At 41.4% G+C, this 20,682-nt stretch overlaps 2 protein-coding genes across 9 annotated transcripts in view; both read right to left on the bottom strand.

Moving 5' to 3' along the window:
* Window positions 1-384: 384 nt before the first annotated feature.
* Window positions 385-14,352, bottom strand: NOL11 (nucleolar protein 11). Its single transcript, XM_037405289.1, has 18 exons — window positions 14,179-14,352; window positions 11,799-11,912; window positions 10,885-10,941; window positions 10,133-10,278; window positions 9,811-9,868; window positions 9,072-9,210; window positions 8,477-8,674; window positions 7,682-7,758; window positions 6,823-6,946; window positions 6,041-6,144; window positions 5,691-5,768; window positions 4,677-4,861; window positions 4,299-4,424; window positions 3,193-3,414; window positions 2,551-2,629; window positions 1,401-1,493; window positions 978-1,085; window positions 385-679 (listed from the first exon to the last, which is right to left on the bottom strand). The coding sequence occupies exons 1-18, from the start codon at window positions 14,326-14,328 to the stop codon at window positions 566-568; spliced, it is 2,172 nt and encodes a 723-aa protein (XP_037261186.1). The 5' UTR covers window positions 14,329-14,352; the 3' UTR covers window positions 385-565.
* A 1,698-nt stretch (window positions 14,353-16,050) lies between these two features.
* Window positions 16,051-20,682, bottom strand: part of PITPNC1 (phosphatidylinositol transfer protein cytoplasmic 1) — a 90,991-nt gene continuing 86,359 nt past the window's right edge. For all 8 annotated transcript variants that reach the window (XM_037405230.1, XM_037405248.1, XM_037405256.1 and 5 more), the window contains one exon: window positions 16,051-20,468. In XM_037405230.1, coding sequence (XP_037261127.1) covers window positions 20,209-20,468 — 260 coding nt within the window. In that variant the 3' untranslated portion in view covers window positions 16,051-20,208. The remainder of the gene's footprint in view (window positions 20,469-20,682) is intronic.

Genomic DNA, 20,682 nt, shown 5'->3' with positions numbered 1-20,682 from the left:
TTGTGATACCATGACACAGAGGAAACAGAGAAAGCACTGTGATACCTACACTTAAGCTCCCTTCCCCATTTAAATCTGTAAATGTCAAAGATCTCTTTGAACAAAGTAAAAACAACTTAAAAATAGAAAAATAAAAGCAGCAAACTCAAACGAGTTCATCTATAGTTTACAACCTGAGTGGAAATAAGAGAACTTTGAATAATCTTATCAGAGACTTCAACTATTAAGTAGAATAAAAATGTCCACTCATTTGATGAAACACCCGTTGAAGCCCTGCAAATAGCCTACTAATTCTTTGCCAAGAATCATGTGGTATTTTAGGGTGTTCTTATGATTACATATCAAAATTACACATGAAAATATAAGCAAGTATCCAGCTTCTCATCCAGTCAAAAAGAGAGCTTTTAATACACAAGTTTCAAACTTACAACTCCTGTGTAGCTACAGAGTAACCGTGCTCCTTCTGTAGAAAACAACTTTTCACATCCCCAATATGGAGTGCTAAAACATCCTCATCATAAAAGGAATCAATAAAAAATAAATTTGTTAATAATTCATTTCAAATTCAAATAAGTTCCAGCACTTCAATAGAATATGTCTGTGAGTCTTTCTGGTGGTTAAGTCTTTGTAATTCTCGCAAACTTCCTTCAATCTTGTTGAGTTCAGAATAGAACCGTACCTAAAAAGAAAACACAGATACTTACATAAGTATGAAAAGAATTAAAATTTATTTTACATCAATATACTGTGGTTCTGCACAGTTTCTGATACTTAAACCAAACAAACATAACAGCTTTTGAAATCAAAATGAGAAAAGAGAGGCAACTGCCATTTCATGTTCAGGAAGGAGCATGCGGAGAACAGACATTATTTGATTCACCATATAATTTGCTGTTGCCTGCCCCTGCCCCCACTTCTTAACACCATATTCTAAATCCATACTAAATGAAATAATTATTTCAGAAGACGCAACTTACTTGGGCTCTTACAAACTTATGCAGGTTTGAAAGCAACTCTTTTGCTTCTGGTAGCATCACCATAACTGTGAAGTGAGCATCGAGTAATAGGCACATCCAATCCATGATCTGAGGACAAACAAGAAAAAAACACTTACACTTCATGACATACAATCGATGCAGATTTTGCTTTAAAAGCTGAACTCTGAAACATGAACTTCTAATGCAAAATGCATGGTTTCATATTTTAAGGCAACATATTTATTTTCTGATGGTAAAAAGCACTATGTTACACCTGACCATACAGGTTATATTAATAGACAATACTCTGCAGAATGAATGTAGATCTCATTTGATTTTAGATATTCACAACTACTCACTCAATTACACACCACAGGAACCAAAGGAAGGACAACTCTCAAACTCTTACAACTAGTTTCTCACCTGATTTATATTTGGAGAGCGTACTCCGGGAAGAGTGGTATTAATTTTTTCACTACATTTCACATACAGGTAGTATAAATACCTGAGGAAGAGCTAAAAGTAGAAGAGTCAGAACATTTTTAAAGCACAAGCATTTAACAGACTGAGGAGTTTTATCCTGCACACAGTAATAATACTCACACTATTTTATTTGTTTTTTAAAGCAACATAGATGATGGTATACTATGCATTAAAAATAGGTTTTATGGTTCTCTTACACCATCCACAGCTAGACATTTGAAAATTCTCAGCAATATTCAATGTAAAGTTACATTCAGGGTAATCTTTGTTCCAGTCACCGTGTCAGTGAAATTTAATTCAGACACAGACTTTTCTAGGAACTTTGCTAAAAAGTGTACTAGCATTAACGATTTTAGTCCCAGTTTCACTTTCATCAGCCAACAATAGATTGCTAACTGTCGGAATCAGGTCAACATCATTTTGTGCTAAACACAAGTCAAAGATTTCTTGCTCCAAAAAAAGAATTCAAGGAGATGGGTGCTAAAATGAGCTTTGTTCTCATGTGTGGGCTTTCTGATTAACTGGAAAACCACATATGTTCTCAGGTACTGTGGTACATGCAGTTCTTGAAGTTATGTTTCAGGTTCTGAGGGTCAGGGGAGTGTTTGTTTTTGTTTTTTGAACTAAGAGGATCTGAGATTGAATACTTGAGCTTGCTTTGCATTGCATCTGGCATTTTACATAGTGTACAATTTGTTTCTCATACTTTCTAAACTTCTATTTCTGATGGAACTGACTACATTAGCATGTCTTGCACCTTCCTCAAAAAGCATCCAAATCAAGAAGGTAACAAACCTTAACTTGCTAACAAAATACAAACATTTCCAAGCAGACCGTGCCATAAAGAGCATTTCTTTTTTACATTTTCTAAAATAACAAAGGACTACAAAAATTAGTAAAATATTAGTGTAGAAAAATAGTCACTAGCATTACATCTTACTAGGCATCTTAATTTCATTTTCATCTATTAGTTTGTGATTCAGACTGCAGTATGAATGACAAGTTTCTGATATACAATTGAAACACTCTTCCCTCTCCCTCCTCTCAAAGTAATAGGGGTTTTAGAGCTTTTTGATTTTAACCTACTTACAACAGCTTGCTGAGCTGGAAGGTTTTTCAGATGAGGCAAAAGAAATGTTTCACTGTAAGCTGAAAGGAGAACAGCATTTCTGTGCAGTACTATTAAGGAAATAAAATTACAGGAAAAAATACCATATTCTACAAACCGAAGTGAATTCTAATTAAAATATTTCTCTAAGTTCTTTGAGAGAGGTCTATTTCAGCTTTTGAATCTCCTTATTTCTGTTGTGAAATACATACAGCAACTGAAACATCACAATACAGTTAGCTTGAACAGTTCTGTTTACTGCAAGTATGTAATAGGTTAATTTGTTTCAAGAGGCAAACATCAAAATAATTGATGCTATTTTCTATTGAATAAAGTTTTTTTACACTTTTGCAAAAAATAATAATAAAATATTTTAAAAATACATAAATGTTTAAATTTGTGTAGATGCTTTCTAAAAGTTGATTGTTTCTATTCTATTAGAATAGAATTCTATTAGAATATATATATTCTAAACAATTTTTCTACTGAATAGGAACTTCTTTTACCAGAACTTCTCAGAAATTTCCACAATAATGGAAAATATGTCTTTTAGTAATATTAAATACAAACATTCACATCACATATAACGCACAGACTTCCTTCATTAAAACATACAGAGGATACAATAATGCTGCCTTCTGTGGTCCAACTGGGCAGAGTTCACCATCAGTTGTCAGATGCCTCTTCTTTGTGATTTTAGTATCCCAGATATCTTGTTCCAGTTCTGCATTGAAACCATTTTCTACAATTTCAGTCTTAACATCTTTACTGTTGAATTCAGTATCAATGTAACAGATTACAGATTCTAGATTCACATCTATTCTTTGAAGATAGGCTTCACTAAGGCTGTAGGAGAAAACATCACATTTAATACTTTCAATTATTAGCTTCAACATCAACAGTAGTACATACTACGAACTCTTTGAAGCTTACTATAGAAGGAAAAATATGTACTAAAATACAGTCTTGCAGAATGAATAAAGGTGATGAAAGAACCGTTAATGTTTTGTAATTATTAACCTTGAACACTACATGTACTCCTTTTTTATTCCAACAATGTTAGTTAACTGTCATGGGCTGACTTACAGGTTATGCCCCCTTCAAAACTGTTATTCTACCTGTAGTGGGACTGCTTCAACTCCTAAGACAGTTACGATTTTCCTAATACTTATTAATAAAGTATTTGGCAGTTTTAAGGTGTGAAATTACAAGATCTGATGTTTTCTTAAAAAAAAATAATAATCCTTTTTGCTCTGGAAGCCTAGAGGAACAGTTACAACAGTCTTTTCTTTTGGTTACAGTGCCTACCTAAAACTTCATTCTTTTGGGGATATGGAAGCCATTTTTGTCATGAACTTAAAAGAATCAATCTTTTTTTGTGGGCTTCTTAACCCAGGTAAGGTCCAAATTAAGTCTGTTGCTCAGTAAATAGACAGGTTAACAACATATGGATGCGAATGCCACTCAAGCCAGCAGTGCTACTAAAGGCATGTTCATTTAATTACCATTTATATAGTTCTTAGAATTAACATATGCAACAGACATCTCGTAAACACTTTGTCAGTTTGCAAGACTGCAACATACACTGTACTCAAAATTAACAATTCAATGCACAGTATTAATTGCTCATCTACATAAATAAAGCCGTTCTTTGCAAAACAGCTTTTTATTAAGGGGCTTGGTTTAGTGAAGAAAAAAAAAAAAAAAAGAGAGAAGTAATGCCAGTTTACCTTAAAAATACTTTCAAGCAAGCATAAGTAATTTCTTCAGGAATATCTGGAAATCGTTGTAAGCAGTTTTGTAAGAGATAAACATCTTTTTTCTCCAAAGCAACAGCCATTAAATCTGGACACAAACTGTAAGAATATGGAAAGAATAAGCTGCATAGATCACACCCACTGCAAACAACATGGACAACTAATGCATCAGTACTGATCTTGTTTACACAAAAATCCATCTGGGAAGTGTCACCTTCCTCAGAAAATAAGCATAAGCACCTTTGATAGTAAATTCCGATAATTCAAGACTGCCTTATAAAAAGAACTAATTTTCTACTTTTTATTTTTAAAGACTATTCCCTACAATTAAAAAAAATGCAGAATTATCACCTGTAAGACAAGTCTCGGGTTTGGACTATCTGTAGCAGGAAATTTTGAGGATAGTACTTTGGATCTGTTTTACATCTGTTTATAAGGGCAGTTATTACACATCCGATGGCGGCTTGGAAATCTGGCATCTGTGCTTTTGACATCAATTGTCTCAACTCATCTTCCAATACGGTCGTGGAAGCATCCTGAAAATGACAAATACTGTGCAACTCAGAAGTACAAAGCATAAATCTGATTCTTACTAAGAATTCTTACTAATTGGACCAAGGAGAAAAACAGACTGATTTTTTTAATTTCAGCTAAAAAAATTTACAAAAATACCCTCACCCCTCTGTGCTTTGGTAATCTCTCTGAAGGATGAGCGCGCCAAATGAGGGTAATTACTCACTCAGAACTCACGTAAACAGTATCTTTCAATAACGGCTCATAGATTATCCGCCTGTTACTGCAGTAACATTACCAAGGTGTCTAGCCACGGTAAAACTATAGGAATGTTCACACAGGAAGGGATGCTACTTAAAGTACCACAACACTGGCAGCAAGTTTTAGAAAGGAACTAAAGAGCTTATTGCTATATTTGCAGTGGAATTCCTAGCATTCTGACTTTTCTAGATCCAAAAATGTCTTCAACAAAATTAAAGCCATACCTAAGAATCTAAAAAAAGCTTAAAAAAGCAGAGTTCAGTGAAATATCCTCCAACTTTACTTATTGTAAGAAAGATTGTCATTAAAAATGACCAAATTTGTGCAAGTTTTCAGAACTCAGCTGTTATTAGCCCTGTATTGTACCATTCCCAAACCCATTCCTATGAAAAAACTTTGATTTCGTCATGCCCAAACACTATTCTTGCATAGTAACAATAGTAGTAATAATACCCTCCAACTCACCTGTTCAAGGCAGCTTTGTCAACCTGATATGTGCAAGAGGACATGGAAAAAGATAATAGCTTAAGAGACAACTAAAATATTCTGAGAGCATCTAAAACACTACTTAAGGATATTTGGTTTACTTACTTTTAGATTTAGTAAGAGCTGCCCAACTGATAAGGTATCTGGCTGTACTTTAGCAACAGTATTCCTTTTTGATCTTAACTATTACAAAGAAAAACAAAAAGTTATTATTCAGCTCCAAAAAGATGGTACGTATTTAAGGATGTTAATCAAGATAACTAGGAACTTCATGTGTCAACTTGCTGCACAAATTACAATTAGTAACTGGGTAGTCCAACTCCAGAAGCAGTGTTAGAAACAATGAGTAACAAACACAAAGTGAAATTTCCTTCTGCTGCAATACCTAAGAAAGTAGAAGTAGCAGCATGGGAAAGAGACAAAACAAAACCCTCATGCTCCTAAGGCTAACTTACAGTCATTCTGGACTCTGATTTTAGGGCTACAGACTGCTGTGAGTGAACAGAAACCGCCAGCTCTTCATCTCCAAGGGTATTCCAGTTTACAAACGAAGAGACATCTGTGGACACAAGAAAGAAACTATATGAAGGTCACACTTAAAGTTCATTTACTAAAGTATGACTATTACACCAACTTCTTAGCAGAAGAATCATAAGAATAGGTATTTACTGAAGTATAATCCGATTCATTTTATACGAAGACAGTTTCCAGTTCTACCTCAGCAGCAGGTAATTTTATCACCCCTTTTGCATACTTTTTTTCCATTTAGCCTCTGGGAGGAAGAGAAGTTATTACACAATTTATTGTGAACATTACTTGCAACAACATTTTCCTAGTGCAACGCTAGATTAAAGACACTATGCCAGTATAATTTTAAACTAACTAAGGTTTGACATTGCCCTATCTAATCACAAACTCTTTGAAATAAAATAATTTATGGGAGACAGCACTTCATTATGTTTTCAGTACTCATAGCTGGCATTGTAATATTTTCAGTAATTCTGGTATTTGAATGACAACCCAGACTGAGTGAAGCCACAACAAATTCAGACATCTGTGCACTTCGGTGTTCTCTGAGCAACAGTACCTTTAACAGCTAGGAACAGAGTATGTGTTAGGTTACTTCAAGCTGTTCAGATTAAATTGATTTTATAGGACTGTATAAAAATAATTTTCGTACAATTTCAGAAGTTTTCCCTTTACGAGATCTTTTCACTGTAATTATAAAAATTCTTACCAGGGGTTTGACTGTCCTTGAGCTTTCCCACAGCAGCTGCCAAGGATGACGTTTCACACTTGTACATAATTACTGTTAGTACTTTCCCATGAGTAAAAAAAAATTTTTCCTCATAACACCACAACTAGAAAATATTAAAACATATTGTTAATAAGGAGATGAGCAGAGAAGCGTGTTCTTGCACAAGCTGATGTTTAACTCCTTAAGTAAAAAATTCAAATAAAAGTCAGCGATCAGATTATTTTAAATTATTTTTGGTAGGTTTACCACTTATTAGCAGACCTTCATTAACTGTTGATTTTAAATACAGAAATAAGAAGCATTCTGTTGAGAATTTTCCAGGAATGTCTTAAAGTACAGTGGCTGCTCCAAAACATTAAGCTCACCTGATAATTTTAAATTCCCTCTTGTACAATTTTAAGACAAAACCAGTCACCTATTCTATTTCACTAGTACATTTATTACTTCGGTGTCACTTTACTTATCATAATTGATACCTGAAAAACTTGAAATGCTATTTAGGGGCATGCAGGGATCATTTAGGCCATCAATTGCAAACTGTTTGAATAGAATAGATACTGAGTGGGTTTTCTGTTTAATTAGCTATCGCATTCTCCCCGAATAATCAATGCGATCAGAAATGAGAAGGTACTGAATTATCAAAGAAACTGCCATAAGCCACCATTCTCCCACCAAATATTCTAACAAAAATAGCTTACAAACTAGCCAATATTGTTTCTGAAACTGACATTCACTGCTCTTCCAGACAGAAGCAGAACTCCGCAGCCCAGCAGCCTCTTCACTGCTATTGTGCCAAATGCACAAAACTTAAGGACCACAAATTAAAGATTGAGCTTACTTGTCCGCTGGTGCCTAGGGGCAGCTCCTTTGAAGTCTGCAATGTCTGAAATTTTGTATTCCATATTGTTAGGCACTCTAGGGAAGATAAGATACAAAAGTTACAACCCCAAAAAGCAATGTCAGTGCTACATTTGCCTTTGCTACTTTCAGTTACAAACACTTAAGGAAACAGAAATAACTGTTTCAAAATATCTGTCAGTAATGTACTCAACATTAGGAATGAAGTAATTCTGGTTAGATCTTAAGAAAAATATTTCAATGTGATTTAGTTTTCTAGTGAAGAGCTTTAAACAAGTACTTGTAGCAAAAGGGACAGCAGCCAGTGCAGCTTCCAGTTAGGAAGAACATTTTGTTATACAATGCTATGTTCAGTGGCTTAAATTTGAATTCATCCCACGTTTCAGAAGTTTAGGCTTGGGACTGAAGCGCTTGTTTCACTTTAGACACTGATTTCTTACAGGACATTAGGGCTGCTTCCCCACGTAGGTCCTTTTACAAGTTTCCAAGTCCTTTTAACTCCCCTCCATCCATAAGTTCTCTCACTGCATATACTCAACTCTTTCACAAACCATATGGAGGCAAACACCGAAACACGACAGTGCATATGGTCCTGCAACCCACTACACAATTTACTGGTGAAAGTTATCTTTCAGCTACTGCTCTGAACGGCACAGCTTAACTACGTACTAGTTTCAAGAGCCAACTAACATTTTATTTGCACTATTTCCTGCTTAGCACTTTGCCTAAGGAAATTTTAGACCTTATGGCATCTTAATCTCATTTTTCAAGTTACCTTTGCATTCGTCACCAGATGCACCTAGACTTCCTAACACTGCAATGTGGTCTTTATCAAGAACAACGAAAGAAGTTCCTTTTAGAACACTTCCAGATACCAAAAGGTTCAGCAGTAGTGACTTGGACAAAATCTGTTCTTCCTCTTCAGAATTTTGCTGCAGAGGTATCAGAAACTTGTACACAGAGTAATTGGAATCTGCCAAAAAAACCAGGTGATTACTCTTTTATGATCTGTTGTTGTGGGAAAACTATCTGATATAATATGGCAAAAGGACATCCAAAGAGAACAAAGTCCAGTGAATGCTGAAAGAAGAAACAATGTAGGATATTTGAATGACACAGTATGATGCAAAGCAGCAAAACAATGCATAGCTAGCACGAGATCTGCAAGGTACAATCATAATATGTAGGAACAGTGAGCCTTTGCAGCCATTTAAATGTAGGAAGGTTTATTTACTACTTCTACCACTAGCTGTTGCAGAAAGATTAAAGAGCTCAAAATATTAAACAGTAATCCATAAATATCAACATTTTATCTCTTTCCATACAATTATTTGCTTTATTATTACAAGTCATTAGAAAATATAACTTACACAAACACAGAAGTGTGATGATTTTATTTTTTATATACGCTGTGAAACTCAGTGGCTTAGATAATTCCTGTTGTTCAAGCTTATATTTGTGTAGACTATTCATCTTAAGTTTCTTTACGTAGACAAAAAAATCCCCATCCTAAAACAAGAGAAAATAAATTTTTCCTTTAATTTACATGAAGAAGAGATAACAGAAATTCAGATATTAGTACTGCTTAACTTTGAATGTTATGCAAAATTAGGAATTTACATTTTCTATAGGACATACAATCCAATTCAGAAATGTTTGTGCACTCAAGCACGTAAAGAAAATTCTAATTTGATGCAAATGGATTAACACAAAGAAGCACAAGAATAAAGACATTTCTGTATAATTATTTTTTAATTTAATAAATTAAATATTTCAATTTAATATTAATTTTAAATAAATTTTTAAAATTATAATTATTTTTTAATAATTAATAAGTCACTGACAATAAGCAAGTATTCTACAACAACGAAGAGTCACACAATGTCTACTGTATTTAATCTTAATTGTTCTTTGAAGTTCCAAGAGCTAGACTACTCAGCCCTGAAATCAACACAACTTCAATATAACTCTTCTATCAGGATATTGATTAAATCAGGATAGTGATTTCACTAAAAGCTCTTAAAATCCAATGAAACAGGTTATGAATTTTAGAAAAAGCACTTAGATTTGGTGCTATGAAAGTTTTAAAAAAAGAGGTATTCAACTCACTTTCTCAGTAGCGAAAATTAAGATAGGTTGTTGACCTTCATTAAAAGCTTCACTCCACCTAAAACCAGAAAGCTGTATGAACATCTTCTAAATTCGAGGACTATACCTAAAATCATATCACTATGCCTTCAGCAGCCTCTTAAATTTAGGATACCTGTATAACTAGTTCTAAGACTTTAAAACCAATGTGTTGGAAAAAAACACCCAACCCCAAGACCTTGGTCTTCAGATTTGTCCCCTATCGCCTCAAAAAAGGGAACAAATTTCACCATCATCAATTCCTCTGAGCAAGAAGCAAACTTGATAAAATTGTATCACTTACTTGATGACTTCATCTGAGATAACGTTTTCAATTTCTTGTTGTGGGGCTTCCAAAAGGACATCTAAAGTTCGAACACCACCTCCTTTGAATAGCACCAGTGGTCCTCCATTGGGTAGCGAATGTATTCTGTATACATCAGCTGAAAGCTATATATATATATAAAAAAATATTCTATGTTGTTCAGCACATAACCTTGAAAGCCAAGTTTTTACCCACAATTTTTTTTTAAGTTCTTTAAATAAATGACTAACAGAATGATGACCCTGTAAGATTCCTAATCTAGAATCTAGCAGATCTAGGAGTTCCCGATTTGCTGAAATGCTATAAATAATGCAAATCTCTACCCAACAAAAAGTGTCCCAATGAACATCACATTTCTGAAACACATCAGAAAAAACAAGACTGAGGGCAAGGAGTTCAAACAACTGCTATACAGCAAAACACGAAGTGTTGTTTAACACATCCACCAGCAGAACAGACAAAAATAATCTGTATTTTAACATCATTCACCAGCTTTAAAGAAAGTCCTCTGAAACTGGGCTTGCGATACCAATCATTTTAAGAGAAATACTCTGATGATCGAGTCTCTCAGTCCGAGTGGATTCCTTGCAATACTCCAGAACATCATGAAACACAAGTTAAGACAACAGTCAGCTAAACGTGATATTACCAGTACTATGAAAATCAGTATCTCTTCTCTCCACCAGGTTTCAAAATGTTAACATAAAAGCAAACACATGTAAGAGACTTACTGTTGCTTTAAATACTTTGTCCAAGTTAATATCTTTGTCCTTCCATATTCTTAAAACCTTTAAAGAGAAACATTTTTTAAGCACAGTAAAACAGTAATATATAGACTTCTCAGCATGCAAAATACCAGCAATTGCATGTCACTGAAACACAGGAGGAAAATATACAGAAAGCATTTATTCACAGTAACCTGAGTGGAAACTGACCCAGGGGAAGTTTGCATGGGAAGAAGCTGAAGCAGAGACAACAGGAATACAAACCAAGCTCAGAAATCTTGAATTGGAAAGAAAGGATAGGAAAGAGTAAGGTTAAAGAAAATGATCCAGCAGAATCCTAAATTAAAGTAGATCAAAGTGATGGAGACAGACTAAGATAAAGATGACCTGATCGAGGAGAACAATGAAAGGTCAGGAAAGATATTTCATCAACAACAATACTAAAAAGCCAAAGGTTCATCGTGTGCTGAGCAAACACTGCATGTGCACAGACAGGGAATGTTTAACTGTAAAATATGAGCAGAAAAACAAGGATGGAAGTATGAACTGTTTTAACCATTTTGGTACAGTAATCACATAGTTGTAAATGTTAACCAGGCTACAACGAGAGAAATAACTTATTCTTAGAGAATGTGTGCGTGAAGCACTCTTCACTGGAATGCTTTAGTTTTTCAAAGGCCACTGCATAACTGAACAGACGATCTCCGTATCACTGACCAAAGAACACATGGTGCAGCTGCAGAACGGCTCATCCCTGTCCCCTTGAAGAACAGAGGTGACCTGACCTGCAAGAGTGCTGGAGCTCCATGCATTTACATTTAACCAAAAATGCAGCACTGCTAATTTCTCCCCTATCTACACTCACTTAAAAGACTTGGTATATCCTTTTTTTCCTTTAAGAACAGATAAAAGGATCTCACCTTGTCATCATGAACAGCTATGTATTCATGAGTTTCAAAGTTGCACACAACGGGACACGTGATAATCTGCCCATGTTTAACGGACCAACAACCTAGTGGCTTCTGATCTGAAACCTAGAAAGAGTAAGAACAAAGTAAATATAATTAAAATCTAACATGGTACACTTTGGAGATTCTTCTCATGACAGAAAGGAATTGCAAAGTAGCCACATCTGATCTGAAGAACATTAAAATATGGAAACTTCTATACTCAGAACTTCCACTTGAGCATTCCTGTTTGTGACTTTAATACCAAAAGTTCCAGAGTAACACGAAAGAGCTCCACATCAACTCGAATTCTTTCTTTTCACATAAGAAGTAACTTTGACCTGTAACCAATGAGCTTATGCCATGAGGCACAGGTACAAGGCGTGGCTTATCCAAAGTGAAGATACTACTTTTAATGACTAGTGCAAGTTCTTTTACTCACTAATGCAACCAGGCACAGAACCACGCTTTTTCTCTTCCTATTTGAGTGTAACTATTGAAACCAAGAGCAATAAACTTTACTGTCTAAACTCACTTTACAGATGATTGTCTACCTGGACTTTAGTAAAGCCTTTGACACAGTCTCCCACAGCATTCTCCTGGAGAAACTGGCTGCTCGTGGCTTGGACAGGCATACTCTAAGCTGGGTTAAAAGCTGGCTGGATGGCTGAGCCCAAAGAGTGGTAGTAAATGGAGTGACATCCAGCTGGTGGCCGGTCACACGTGGTGTTCCCCGGGGCTCAGTGCTGGGGCCAGCTCTGTGCAATACCTTTATCAACGATCTGGAGGAGGGGATCGAGTGCACCCTCAGTCAGTTTGCAGATGACACCGAGTTGGGCAGGACTGTTGATCTGCTGGAGGGCAGGAAGGCTCCGCAGGGGGGTCTGGGCAGGCTGGACTGATGGGCCGAGGCCAGTTGTATGAGGCTGAACAAGTAGAAGTGCTGGGTCCTGCCCATGGGTCACTGCAGCCCCACGCAGCGCTGCAGGCTGGGGCAGAGCGGCTGGGAAGCTGCCCAGTGGGAAAGGACCTGGGGTGCTGGTTGACAGTCCGCTGAACATGGGCCAGCAGTGTGCCCAGGTGGGCAAGAAGGCCAACAGCATCCTGGCTTGTAGCTGAAACAGTGTGGCCAGCAGGACAAGGGCAGTGACTGTCCCCCTGTACTTGGCCATGGTGAGGCTACACCTCAAATCCTGGGTTCAGTGTTGGGCCCCTCACTGCCAGAGGAACCCCGAGGGGCTAGAACATGTCCAGAGATGGGCAGCGGGCTGGTGCTGGGGCACAAGGCTGATGGGGAGCAGCTGGGGGAACTGGCGGGGTTTAGCCTGGAGGAGACTCAGGGGGACACTGTCACTCCCCACAGCTGCCTGACAGGGGCCGTAGGCAGGGGGGTTGGTCTCTGCTCCCAGGTAACAAGCGACAGGACAAGAGGAAACGGCCCCAAGCTGCGCCAGGGAGGTTCAGGTTGGATGTTGGGCACATTCCTTCCCTGGAAGAGTGGCCAAGCAGTGGCGCAGGCTGCCCAGGGAGGTGGTGGGGTCACCACCCCTGGAGGTGTTTAAAAAGGGTGTAGATGTGGTGCTTAGGGACCGTGGTGGCCTTGGCAGTGCTAGGTTAATGGTTGGACTCGATGATTTTAAAGGTCCTTTCCAACCTCAATGATTCTATGAGTTACATCTGGCTGCTCTGAGGGTACCCAATCCCCTCTCCTCAGTCTAGAGCTACACTGGGCATATTTACCAACACATTTATGCCCTCGCTTATGGTCTTGTCAGGGAGGACTAAACAACCTAAAGGAAGCTGTATCATGAATCTGCTAAGCTACAGTCCCTAGCCCCATGAACGTGAACGCCATTTAAAGATATAAACCCAAATATTCCTACAGTTTCTTATTCCGGTCTACTGAAAGATACGCGTACGTTCAAAGACACCAGAGCATGCTTCCAGGTTCAAGCGCCGCTAACCGAACTGCTCCATCCCGCAGGCACCAGGCAGGCGGCCCACAGCGGCTGACAGCCGGGCTGAGCGCCGCCACCGCGGCTGGTCCCCCCGGCTGGGCCGCCACAGGCCCCGCAGCCTCCCGGGGAGCACTGCACGGGCGGGGGCTGGGGGGAGAGACCCGGCAGCGCGGGGCAGCGCAGCGGAGCGCGGCCAGGCCGGGCTTCCTCCCCGGAGCGGGGACCCCCGCCCGCCTCCCGCCGGGGCCGGCAGCCCGCGGGCGGGCCGAGCCGCTGACAGCCGGGCCCGCGGCCGCGCTCCGGCCAGGCCCGCCGGGGGCAGCGCGGCCCCGAGGCGCCGCCGCCGCCGAGGCGCTGCCCGGGGCCCCTCCCGCAGGCCGGGGCCGGGCCGTTACCTTGAAGAGCGTGGCCGTCCTGCCGCGGTCGGTGAGCAGGACGTGGTCGCGGTCGGGGCCCGGCTGCAGGGCCAGGAGGCCGCCGCCCAGCCCGACGCCGCCGCTGGGCCCCAAACCGCACAGCGTGAAGCTCTCGCACAGCGCCGCCATGCCGCCCGCCGCCACCTCTCGCGAGACCCGCCGCGGCGCTCCCGGCGGGGCACAGCGCGCATGCGCCGCCCCCCGAGGAGCGGCGGAAATGGCCGAGGCCGCTCGGCAGTTTCCGGGCTCCGCGGGCGGTGGGTGCGGGCGTGCCCACGGGAGGGGCGCTGTGTGTGGCGGCTTGGTGCGCTGCTGTCGTACGGTAGCGCCCTGCCGAATCGGGCCCCGTGGTGCCTCAGGGTGGGGGGAGGCTTCGCCAGCCGGCGTTTGCAAAGCGCACAAAAGCGCGACGCCTTCCGAGTATTTTAACTATGGCGGAATAAGAGGAGCCGCCCGTGTCGCCGAACGCCGCTGCGCGGCCAGACAACCAGCGGCATGTGGGATTCCCTTTATTGCGCTGTTTGCCGTGTGTTTCGCGCGCGGTGTTAGTCGGGTCGTGCCCAGGGCCGCCAGGAGCCGCCGTTGGGTGCGGGGCAGCGGCGGGGCCTCGGAGCAGGGCTGCTGCCGTTCGGCCTCTGCGCCGCAAAGCACCGTTGGTCTTAAGACTGCTGTAATGAAATGTATTCCCGCCTGCTGAGACGTGCCGTTTTCCCAAGGGAGGAAGGGTGGATGCCTGCCCTCAGCCAGGGCCCGCTCCTGCGGTTTTCCCAGCGGCGGGGTCTGGTGCGGGGGTTTCACGGGTGTCACGTATATTCACATGTCGGTGGTGTGGGATTGTAACACGGGCCCGAGCTGTAAACAGCACCGAGGCGATGCGAGTCACCAGCCAGCCCAGCCAGCAGCTGGGGACACGCAGGGGCTGGGGACAGGCCATGGCAGGGGCTGGGGACGAGCAGGGGCTGGGGATACGCAGGGGCTGGGGACACACAAGGGCTGGGGACACACCGTGGCAAGGGCTGGGGACACGTGGGGGCCGGGGACACACAAGGGCTGGGGACACGCAGGGGCCAGGGACACACAAGGGCTAGGGACACGCAGGAGCTGGGGACAGGCCGTGGCAGCACTGTCACACCAGGCTCCAGCCGTGTCCCCCTGGCAGAGAGCAGCCATGGCCTCACGCCGGTGGCAGAGCCCCGGGCCGGGGTCCCGCAGCCCGCAGAGCCCATGGCCACCCCAGCGGCGAAGCCACCCAGGAGCCACCACCGCCTCCAGGCCCATCCCAGTTCCTGGTGTCTGGCCCGTGCTGTTGTTTCTGAGCTGAACGGAGACCAGCTGCTCCCCATGCAGAGAAAGCTGTCCGGGGGAGTCAGCCGCTGCTGAACCGCCTAAAAGAATCCTTGTACATGGGCAATTTCTGCTGACCACAATTAACTGACTCGTAGACAAGTCTGAGAGGTTTTAAGCGCTCTCTTTTCCAGTCTTTTCCAGTCTTTACAACACTGGGCCACCAAATCCTGCATAGAAAATTACACTTCCTACTGAAAAACTTCCTTGTCAACCAAATGGCCATTTACAAATCAATAGGCCGGCCCCAGACCAAGGAGCACTGGCCTTAAGAAACTCGTTTAAAAGCTGAGGCACAACAAAACTCCGGTAATTGTTGTAAAGGGTTTAAATTTTCCTTACAAGGGCAATTCTTTGTGGTATTTACTTTTAAGGAAGTGACTTGCAGAGCTGGGGGTAGAAATGTTCGTGGATATGTTCCATTGATATGTTATCTAGATATGTTGTAGTTATATACATCCATAGATATGTTAATGGAGACCTAGTCAAAGAAAATAGCCACAGTTGTAAAGAATAATTGTTGGTAGTTTATTTACAACAAAATGAGAGGGAAAATACAATATTAAAAATAATAAATAATTCGGAAAAAATCAGAAACTAAGTGATATGAATGAGGAATATGACAATCAAATTCTCCTGCTGAGCCTTGCATCGTTTAAGGTGCAGAGCATTTCCAGACTTGGTCCTCCTTTGGTGGTGGTCATGCGTTGCCTAAAGCAGCCACCATTGCTCTAAAGAAATGAGTTACTGGACATTCAGGGTCACATGGAATTATCACAGAAATGAAATAAACCAATGAAACCTGTTTTAGTGATGCCACGAAACTACAGGAGATTGTAATTCAATGACCATGCTCTTCATTTAAAGCAAAACGTTTAGACTTCTATAGCAATTTTAACTTGCACATAAAAACCCAAGTCCAAACAATGAGAACAGAAAAGCTCCTATTGACAAGATGATGAATTCTCTCTCACCGCACTCACTAACTCATGTAAAGCATATACATTTGGCTTATTTCAAATGAGAGCACATTGTTTTGAAGTTATAGTGCAGCAAGCTTCAAAGCAGTTTGAACAAAATACAGCGGTCTTGTTACAAACTAAAATTCAAGGAACAAGTATTTCCATTTCAAAATCTCTACAGCAGCAATTAATGCAAATTGGCTACTAGATGTCACAAAATCACCTTCCAGAATAATCAAAAAAGCCAAAGAATAAGGTCAAATAGTTTATTTTCACAGGATTTATCCAGTCATTTACAAAATTAACCATTACATTCATAAGAAATCCTATTCAGTATGTGTTTCAGGAATGTGCTGCTCCTCATAGTCTTTATGGATACCTCCCTTTTTTAATTTACTGGGAGACGTCCCCTCCTAAAGACTGCAATGAATTGCCAGTTATTTTGTAATGATTGTTCTATACGAAATACATAAATGTACAAGCAAAGCTGGGAAGAAGTTTCAATAGAAACCCAAAGAAACTCATTGTGTTCTTTGCTCTGAACTGTATTCTCCTTGATGAAAAGCTCCCTGCCAAGCCCCAGCAGAGCTGGATCGTGCAATCCTTCAGCCGCTGTGGCAGAGAACAGGAACACAGCTACTGTGCCTGTTCAGCTTTGCTGCACAGCACCAGGCTCTAAAGATGCACCCACTGAACGATCACAGCATTTATTTTTGCAAAAGAAGTGATGAACACCTGCAAATTGCTCTCTATTTTTCTCCTCATAAACATGTTTGAAAATACAACAGAAAGCACTGTGAAAAAAATCGGCAATGAAACCGACCCCTTTGCCTCGAGATGTTATGCTGAAGTGTTCAGACCTTGCTTTTCATTTAATTTCGTGTGCTTCTGAGCATTTGCTGGGAATATTCTAGAAAGTTATCCTACTTAGAAAACAAACAAACCCCAACCAAACAGAAAAAGGTATTTACAGATGACATTGACTACATGGTACTGAGCAGAGGGGAAAGCCAAGCTGGACACAGCAGAGGGTTACTGACAAAGGCAATGACAAGCCTGGGGCATTTCTGACCCAAAGCAATGAAACATCACCCATCTTTTTATCTGCCTTCATCAGCAAGCAACGCGGGGGCAACGTGACTGATCCTTGTTGTGGCCAACGGGGAACTCCGGCTGTTCCGTCAGCAAACCCGGTGCTCCTGGAGAGCAGCCCTGCTGGGTGGCAGGGTGACAGCAGCAGCACCGGCAGACGGGACACGGAACAGTCTGTCATTTTTATCATGATGTGATCAGTGTCTTTCTCCGACATCTCTGTCACGCAGCTATTAAGATGTGTCCTATTCAGGTCTGTTAGTAACTGTCACACATGCCTTATCCCCAAAGCCACCTAATATGATAATCACTGTATCCACGTGGGATTGGAAATCAATCGGTTAAATGTAAGTAAAGGCAGGACTGCTTTGATCTAATAATCCCTGTCAGATGCAGATGCCAGAACTTATCTAGAAACAGTAACGTGTAAGCACAAGGACACTGTGATGGAGCTGAGCAAATTCTGCCTTGACAAAGACGACAGTCACTGAAAACCAGACGTCAGGGGGAGCAGACCTCGACTATTCCTATATAGGTCAAATTCAGGAAATTAAAACCCCACCAGACAATGCTTCATGTTTTCAAAGGTTTCCCTTCTCTTCCGATGTTCCAATCGTGCAACTAAACAAATAATAATAATTAAAAGAGCAGACCAGTTATAATCATGAATATACAATCTGCACACTTTTTAAGCTGAAATCATAAACTAGCGTAGGCAAGTTTTGTTTGCATCGTTACAGCGGATTCTTTTCAAACAAATAAATCGTTACCCATTGGTTTACTAACCACACAGAATTACTAGCTCTGAGAAGAAAAGCAAAGCAAAACATGGACAGTAAGGGGGGGAACGCATGAAGTCAGACCACAGCTACCCTACAAAGAGCCGCAGGATTTTGCTAGCTACAGGATTTTAACTATCAAACAAATATACACTTGTTTTCAGTGCAGGCTGGCAGTGGAATTACTTCTCCTGCTACTAAAACTACTCTACAAATACCACACATTCAAGGTAACTCCTACTGGATCTACAGCCATCGAGAAGTTCAGTGCATTTCAGCCAGCAGATCCCAGCGTGGTGCTGAGAAGACGGCACGAACGTCCCGCCCAGGTAAAAGGCCACCCCAAACGGAGTGTTCAACATCCGACCCCCGTTCAGCTCTGGGGGACCCTCTTTTTTACCATCCACCTAACACCCCACCGGTGGCGCAAAATTTCACCCGCTTTGCTCTTGCTTCAGGTAATGGCTGTCGCTCCCTGGGAACTGAGCAGTGGATTGTTGAACACCTCCTGCAGCACCCGCAGGTCCCGGCAGCGCCCACCTGTGTGACAGGCAGCGCACCCCAGGTGGGGGCAGTGGGGGACGTTTCTCACCGAGCTCCCGTTTTGAGAAGGAAGGAAGAAACCGCTTCTGCCATTTCTTTTTCTCCTCCTTCCAGTCTACACTTCCCTACCGGGAAACATCCTTTTCTGCATTTTAATTCCTGAGATCGAAGAGCTTCTGTTCCCTTAGCGTCGCCCTCCACGGACCGCGCAGCCCCACCATTCCCTTGCTTCCTAAAGTCACCAGGTTTGCTCACCCCTTCCTGGGACGATGGCAAAGCCTGGGACCAGCTTTTGGGAACGTGCTGTTTGGGAAAGACGGGAGGCGGGAAAGAAAAAAGAGCCTGATATTCTCTTTCCTTTACATTCAAGATCCTACAGCGTAACTACCACTCTTCTTCCAGCAAGGAAAAGACAGAATTCATTGGTTTTGCTTCTCAACTGGCTCAATTTAGCTGCTTTTTTTTCAGTCTTACACAAGGAACACCACCGATGAACACCAATACGGACTTCAGAGACCACAAAAAGGACAGGGGAGAGCTATTAAAATACATTATTTACAACAAACAGGTGGTTTCTTTTACAAATTCTGTGCAAGGTAGAAATAGTTCAATGGCCTCAAAGTCAGTATAATTAATTACAATCGGGGCTTCGATACAGCGGTATTTTAGGTTTGAAAAGTTTTGCGTTTGTTAGCTAAGGCCCCAAATCCTGAGTCATATTAAGCGAACTGCAAGTCTGAGCGATTGCTGTTGGTGTTCGAGTGCAATGAGTTACAGGTCAAAGGTTTATGAATACACAGGAGAAGCCTGAGAGTAGGAAGGCTTTTAAAATCCGCTATAAAAGAAGAAAACGGGAGGGTTTTTTCCTGTTAACCCTGCGTTTTAGTTGGCACTGATTTGCCTCAGAAGTCCTTGGCAGCTTTACTAAATACTTACTCCTAATTATAAATGCTATGACCTAGATGAGGATTTGTAGGTAGGGTACTGCTACAGGATGATTTATGGTTTTTTAGGGTTCCCCTCAGGCTATTTCACCGTATGTCAGTAAGATGGCTTGAAACACTACTTTAGGAGTATATAAACTACATTCTCTTGCATGCACTTCTCTGAAGGTTTTAAGGATCAATTCTGAGGAAAGAAGTAATCTTTCCACACCAGTAAGATTATTTTAAGAGGAAAAAAAAAATAAACAACCAACTAACAAACCACCATGACCTTTGTAGAAATTAAGTTACATCAGTCTTGCTGTGGTAGACATGGCTTATCAGGAGGAAACATGCTGGGTTAATTCAAAGGGTTTTTTTCGCTGGATCTGGAAGAGTGAGAGTTTCTGGAGCAGATGTTTTCCGAGGCCGGTCTTTGGGAACCGTTAGGAATTCAGGAGCATCTGTGGAGAGAGGAGTTGACGGAGCACTAGATGGAGCACTGCGGGTTGAAGAAGGCATGGAAATGTTAGCGATAGATATTGCAGGTGGGAAGACGCCGATCTTCTTGTTGGTAGCTTCCTGAGTGGCTCTTTCAAACTCTCGAACTTGATCCATTGTCATGTCTTCGGCAAGAAGGAAAGAAAGATAAAAGGCATGTTAGAATAATTTCAAATTATCATTTCATTAACTCAGTTAAACTACTTCCATCCAAATTATAAATCAAGGAATGATTGCTTATCATGCATATCATTAAGTGATTCTCCACGTGAATGCCTTCCTATTGTAATGCATTGATGGGAGTACAATGTGGCCAACATAAAGGAAATGAAGTTAAGT

The sequence above is a fragment of the Falco rusticolus genome, chromosome 1 (assembly GCF_015220075.1).
Source record: "Falco rusticolus isolate bFalRus1 chromosome 1, bFalRus1.pri, whole genome shotgun sequence".
Taxonomy (NCBI): Eukaryota; Metazoa; Chordata; class Aves; order Falconiformes; family Falconidae; genus Falco; species Falco rusticolus.
The sequence above is the reverse complement of the archived record's forward strand: the minus strand, read 5'-3'. Positions and strand labels throughout refer to the sequence as shown.

Coding starts and splice junctions, on each gene's coding strand:
- NOL11 (XM_037405289.1), bottom strand. CDS start 14,328: ATGGCGGCGCTGTGCGAGAGCTTCACGCTGTGCGGTTTGGGGCCCAGC. Junction 9,869..10,132: donor ATCTCAGATGAAGTCATCAA/GTAAGTGATACA, acceptor TTCTGGTTTTAG/GTGGAGTGAAGCTTTTAATG. Junction 9,211..9,810: donor TAATTTTCGCTACTGAGAAA/GTGAGTTGAATA, acceptor CTCTTGTTTTAG/GATGGGGATTTTTTTGTCTA.